Genomic DNA, 7085 nt, shown 5'->3' with positions numbered 1-7085 from the left:
ATTTATATGTCCATAATCCAACATGTCTAGTACTAGTTAGAATAATTGTGGATCATATTTTAACAGTCCTCCCTTGTATAGTAAAGGACCTCCAAGCCTCTCTTCAAATAATCCATCATTTGTTTAAATTTTGTCTAGATCAACTATTTTTCACCAGACCACACGTGTTTATCTAATAGAGTTCAACTACGGATTACACTAAGACCTTTTTTCGATTTTCCACAACACTTTGTCAGTACTTGAGGATTCTATCCGACATGGCTAAGTCAGAGACATGCTTCTGATATCATTTGTTAGAAAAATCTTTCACTTTTAGTGCATGAATGTGTAGGAAAAATAATAGAGAGGTTAAAAAGTAAACAATAAAAGTGGAAACACAAGAATTAACATAAAAAAAACTTCAAATCTGATAAAAAAAAACCATAAAACGTGACAAAAAATATTTACTAGATGAAATATTATTACAACCACAAAAATTAGTTCACTCTTCTTTGACCTAATTGCAAGAACACTCTAATAAAATTTGTATATTACTCAGGCCAATAATAGAAGAGGAATCACCTCAACTTAAATTGTTTCTAACTTGATCAATTTCAAACTAAAGATAAAGAATCCTTTTATGATAGTTGGATTAATCTATGGTTTTCTTCAACTTTTTTTTGACATGTTTATGGTTTACTTTTTAACCTCTCTGTTACTTTTTCAAAACCGAACATAAAGTTCATCCTTAGCAAAATGTTTAAAGAGTCTTCGGTACATCTATTTTATTCACCGACAATATATCATAATTCTCAATCCATAAAATTATAACTCATACTCCACGATAAAAAGTTGACCAAAATACCACATTTCAAGATAATTTTCATTTATTCATCACATGTTGATAAACCTCACTGAAATTTATAGTGTGAACTTTCACCTACTTGGACTCACCACAAAATTCTTCAACCATTGACATTACCTCCTACCACACACACCTTCCCATAACCACCAAGCTAGTGTGTGGTATGCAAATTTGTGAAACCACTAATATCACATCCTCTATCGTGACAATAGGTTGAATTGATTTCTGTCACAGTTTTCCTTGAGAAGAAAGACAATAACGTCAACATCCAATCCATGCCCTTGGACGAACCTAGTTTGCTTTGTCATGTTATTATATTATATTATACTATGTAAGCATGCAAGTTTTTTCCAAATGAAAATGGGTAGCGCATTTACTCAACAATCAACAAATAAAATATAAGTGAAAAGTGAAAAGATATGTGTTAATTATATGTTGATAAAAATATTAATTAGTGGAAAGGCCACTATGCATCTTCACCCAACAAAACTAGGTTTTGAATCTAACATTCATTGCCTATAAAACCAATCAACCATGAAAAGCTTCATATTTATGAACTAAATATTAAACAGCTTTAACTAAGAGAGCCACCCAAAAATGCCTCCCAACACTCCCATTTTCCTCTCTTTTTTCTTCCTAATTTTTATCTTCTTCTTTGAACCATCTAGGGCTTACATCGAGCTTAGACCTGACTTTTACGATGAGTCGTGCCCCCGTTTGCCGATGATAATTCGGTATCATATTTGGGCTGCTGTCCAAAATGACTCTAGAATGGCTGCCTCACTGTTGCGGTTGAACTTCCACGACTGCATTGTAGACGTATGTAAACTGCATCATTTGCATATTGTTTAATACTATTACAATCATTTATTTAGTTGGTCTAAATGCTCGAACATATATATATTTTGATTTTGAAAGAGAATGCTCGAACATATTAGAAAGAGAAACAGAAGTTTTATCTTTTTCTTTTCTTCTATATTGTGTGTTTTAGGGATGTGATGCATCGGTACTACTTGATGATACAACAGAAATGAAAGGTGAGTTGGAGGCGTTGACGAGCCCACTCTAAATTTACTCTAAATCTCACAAACTTTTAAGAGAAGAAATTTGTTCTCTTAGAAAACTCAATAACACACAAGAGAAGAATGTTGTTCTCTTGAAACTCACTTACTTTCTAAAACTCAATTTGCTTCTATTGATTTGATTCTTTTTTATCTATATACAAATGAAGGAAATGATCTCTATATATAGTATTCAAGAGACACTTCCTAAAAGACACAAAATAAATGAAGTACATGAATACATACCATTCATGTACTTGAATAATTACATGTATCTAGAAATGCATATGTATCTTGAAACTAGAAATGTATCTATTAATGTGTTATCCATAATGTATCTAGCTTATTAATTTCTAACAAGAAAAATGCGCCAGGTAACGTGAAATCGCTTCGAGGATTTGAAGTGATTGATGGAATAAAAGCAGACCTAGAAGCATATTGCCCACAGACAGTTTCATGTGCTGATATTGTGAATCTTGCAGCCAGAGAAGCTGTGTATTTGGTACTTTTCTTTTAACATTTTCCTATATTGAGTAAACTTAAAATCATCATTTGGTATATTACTTCTAAGTGAATTGCTAACAAGAAACGTTTCTAACATCTATTATAGTTAATTATGATATATATATATATATATATATATATATATATATATATATATATATATATATTAAGCTTGAAAAGATTTTTCAGTTTTCGAAATATATCCTGCGATTGAGTTCTTATATTTTAAATTTATAACAATTTAAAATTAACTATTAGTGTGGTTATAACTTTTTATTTATATAGTTTATAAAAAAATGATCTCGAATCAATTATATGTTCTACGTGCATTTTTTTTAGTTAAATCCTTCCGAACTTTTAATAACAGGACTTTCATTACAATTTATAAAATACACGAACTAAATAGCTACTAAGAGGATGTTTGGAGTAACCTTATTATAGTTTTAGGTTATTTGAATTAAACTAAATAGCTACTGACTAAGAGGATGTTTAGAGTAACGAGTAAGATCCTAAAATTTTAAGAGCACAAAGATTAAATTATTATCGAGGTTGGAACTAAAGAGTTAATTCTATTAAAAGTTAACGAGGGTAGAGGTGCTTTTTTAAACCTAAAATCATCAGTCCATATGATAAATAATTGGTCGGTAATCATGGTCTTTATAATCATCTTGGAGGTAATAGGATTGATTTTCAAAGCGTTTAAAGCAAAATTTAACCTTAGAAGTATGCTTTTGCTAATTTGAAACATGAATTTGGATTAGGTTGGAGGGCCATTTTGGCACCTTCCACTGGGACGTAGAGATGGTTTAACCGCAAGCATAAAATCAGTGCTGGCTCAGCTCCCATCTCCCAAGGCATCTCTAGAGAACAACACCGCCAAGTTCATCTCAAAAGGTCTGGACTTAAAGGATCTCGTCGTGCTTTCAGGTCAGTAACACAAACAAAACCCATTTGTATTTCTTTTATGTTTTTCTTCTCTTGGACATTTCATTGAAAACACCTTCCCATGCGCCACCAAACAGGAGCCCACACCATCGGCTTCGCCCGCTGCGTAACATTCAAAGGCCGTCTCTTCAACTTCAAAGGCTCCGGGAACCCAGATCCTGACATAAACGCCGCAATGCTCACCGACCTCCGGTCCATGTGCCCCAACAGGAACGACGGCACCGGCGCCAATTTGGCGCCGCTGGATGTGGCCAGTTACGACAGGTTCGACAACGAGTATTTTACCAATCTGATTGGCAATGTTGGGCTTTTAGAGTCGGATCAGGGTCTGATGGCGGACCCCCAGACGGGGAGAATGGTTAGAGAATACAGTTTTGATCCGAATCTGTTCTTCGAGGACTTTGCAGAGTCGATGTTCAGGATGAGTTTGGTTGGGGTAATGACTGGCCGTGAAGGGCAGATTCGAAAGCAATGTGGCGTTGTTAATAATGATGATGGTTATTGAAAATTAGAGCACAGGATAAAGGAAGAATGTTTGTTGTAAAATGTCTTTCATTGAAAAGTTATAAAGAAAAGATTTAAGATTTGCCTTTGTTATGAAGATTATATATGCATCAAAAGTTGGAGAATAGCTAAAGTTTTGCTCTACAAACATTCAAATAAAAATTGGTTTAGTTTAGTTTTAAAAGCAATCAAGAGTGACGTTCTACTTGCACCCGCATCTTGTAAATTTACTAATTCGTCCTTGAAAACCCTTCATGAGCTTGATGCTCGATTCTCAATACTAGATTCTTGATGCTCAATGATCTATAATATATATTAGTGATAATTATAAATATAACAATTAGATTCAAAATGATTAAATTATCTAACAACATTTAAAAATAAATTCAAACATATCCTAATTGTCAAATTCTATCAACGATAGAAATCTATTACCAATAGACCATATAACAAATATTGGTCTATCAGCCATAGAAATCTAGAAATAAGTAATAAGTGATAGTACTGATTCTATTAGTGATTTCTATCATTGACAGACCAATATATATTACTTATAGACTTTGCTATATTTGCAATTTTTTAAAAAAATGTTACTCTATACTTATTAATAATTATACATAAAATTGCTACCATTATAATTAATTTTTATATTATATGCTTCATGTTATATACTATATTCTCAATCCTTCAATACTCGATAATAGATACTAGCTAGTCGATACTTAATATTCAATACATGAGCCTGTATATTTTATTTATGTTATATATGTTTGTCACTCGATACTCAATTCTTAAAAAAACAAAAAAAATAAAAGTTTGAAGAAAAAGGAAGAGTAGAGAGGGTAAAATAAAGAAAGAAGAAATCCTAAAAAAAGATGCAAAAGAAAAAAAGGTATAAAGATGGAAGAAGAAATGTAAAAGAAACGGAAAGAGAAAAGAAAAGGTTAAAAAAGAAGAATGAAAAGAAAAAGAACCAAAGAAGAAAGTAAGTGAAAATAAATGAGAAAAGAACCAAACAAGTTAGGAAAGGAAGTGAAGAGTAGAAAAAACATTTAGGGACTGTTTGGGGGAAGGGTTGAGTTATGGAAGGGTTGGGGTTATGATAAAACGAATGTTATGATAAAACTAGTTTTATAATAAAAGTTGTTTGGGGAAAGGGTTATGTGAGTAGTGTTATGATAAGATGTGTTTGGGGGAAGGGTTATGTGATTAGTGTTATATGATAGTTTTATGATAAGATGTGTTTGAGGGAAGGGTTATGTGTGTAGTGTTATGAAATTTATATTTTATACATTTTTTAAAAAATATTCATATTCTAAATCGTATATTTAATTTACTAAATTATTCTATTTTCGTAAAACAATTTTCAATAATTTCTTTAAATGTGACATCTATTTCCAACATTTTTTACGTTGTCGTCATGTGCAAATAGTTTATTGATTTTTTAAAGAAATTTGTATTATAAATCTAATACACATATTTCTTTGACGTAATTTTTACGTGCAAATAAATTATTAATTTTTTTAAAAAAATTCATATTCTAGCTTCAATACACAAATGTTGTATATTTAATTTATCTAATCGTTCTAGTTTTCGTTGCACAATTTTCTTTAATTTATTTAAATACAATATAAACTTTTTTTTAAGTAATCGTTTTGGTTGAATAAATTACTATTTTTCTTTTAAGGACAAAACATTCTCAGTTTTCTTCTTATTTCAATATTATGTTTTTTTTTCTCCTCTTTTTAAATTAAAGGATTGTTGTTCGAGGAGCAACAAAAATGATAAAAAAAAATTATAATAAATCAATGAAAGATATAAAAATAAGGAAGAAGAAAGAGAAAAAAAGAGTACATTTTGGAAAACTATAGCATAATTTGGTAAAAAAATTAGATTCAAAATTTAATTCAAATAAATCTTAAATCAAATCTCACCATTAAATTGATTTTTTTAAAAAGAAAATTCTTATACATTCAAAGTTTAAATACTTCCAAAAAAAAATTTGTTATACATTTTTTTTAGGTTGTTTAAGAATTTTAAAATTAGTTAATTTAATATTAAATCGTCATTTTTCTATAAGTTTGATAAAATTCATTTTTTAGAAATTTATTTAACTCAAATTTATCCGAAATAGTTTAGATACATATAGATTAGTTTTAAAATAAAATATTTGAAAAGGTAAAAAACAAATAAAAGACATAAAATAAAAAAATTAAAGTAAATACGAGTATAAACTAATCACAATTAATATTTATTTAAAATTTATTTTATAAATAAAATAAATTAAAAACAAAATTCTTTTAAGATTATTAAATTAATTAAAAAAACAAATGGCATTTGATAAATAAAAGAGTAATTTTTTTAAAAAAAAATGAAATGGTAAAATTATGGGGAATTGAAATGGTAGTACTATCGAGAATTGAAAAAGTAAATTATGGAGAATTGAAAAAAGTAGAATTATAGAGGATTGAAGAGAGATTGAGAAGAAAGAGAGAGGGAAGATGGATTATGATAAACCTAAAACAAAGGTTGGGTTACCATAACCCTAACCCAATAGTGATAATCATTCCCCCAAACGATCTCTTAAAGTTAAAGTGGTAATTTTAGGAATCCATGGAAATATTTTAGTTCACATATGCAAATTTTAGAAATGAGGTTAAATTTTTATCTTTAAAGAAAAAATAATTATAATCTAAGAGCGTGAGATTACAGATAAGAAGAGAAGGATAGGAATTATAAACTTTCTTTCTATATCTTATAAATAAAGTTCTCTACTTAATATAAGATTTTGGAATGATTTGAGAGTAGATGTAGGATAATAAGGAAAGTTATTCATTATTATGTAACACTTCTATTTTACATTTGTTTTACCAAAAAAAACTAAATACAAAAGTTGAAAGTGATATCTAAAAAATGCTTAATACTTCTTTCAACTTTTATTTTTAATCAATTAGTTACTTCAACTTTAAACTTTAAATTCCGTCAATTGTTTAATAAATTTCTAAATTTTCAATTTGGTATTCGTATATTGACCATTTGGTATTCGTATAGGTCAATTTTTTTTCAAGTGTATCTATTGAATTAGAAATTTTTAGACCAATCACAAATTGTCACTACGTCATTTACTAAATGAATAATGAAAAATACAAATAATTGAATTTGTGACTAACTAAAAATTAACCTGTGTTACAAATTAAAATTTAAGACATAAATTGGTCCAATCTGAT

The 7085-nt window shown here is 29.0% G+C and overlaps 1 protein-coding gene across 2 annotated transcripts; it reads left to right on the top strand.

Moving 5' to 3' along the window:
* The first annotated feature begins 1389 nt into the window (after positions 1–1389).
* On the top strand, positions 1390–4046 carry LOC101209504 (peroxidase 10). Of its 2 annotated transcripts, none has more exons than XM_031880675.1 (5): positions 1390–1663; positions 1836–1881; positions 2280–2407; positions 3171–3336; positions 3432–4046. In XM_031880675.1, the coding sequence occupies exons 1-5, from the start codon at positions 1442–1444 to the stop codon at positions 3857–3859; spliced, it is 990 nt and encodes a 329-aa protein (XP_031736535.1). In that variant the 5' UTR covers positions 1390–1441; the 3' UTR covers positions 3860–4046. The 2 variants fall into 2 exon arrangements, with proteins under 2 accessions (XP_031736535.1, XP_031736534.1); XM_031880674.1 differs by having other exon boundaries at positions 1836–1886; positions 2267–2407.
* The last annotated feature ends 3039 nt before the right edge of the window (positions 4047–7085 follow it).

This window comes from Cucumis sativus, chromosome 2 (assembly GCF_000004075.3).
Source record: "Cucumis sativus cultivar 9930 chromosome 2, Cucumber_9930_V3, whole genome shotgun sequence".
NCBI lineage: Eukaryota > Viridiplantae > Streptophyta > Magnoliopsida > Cucurbitales > Cucurbitaceae > Cucumis > Cucumis sativus.
The sequence above is the reverse complement of the archived record's forward strand: the minus strand, read 5'-3'. Positions and strand labels throughout refer to the sequence as shown.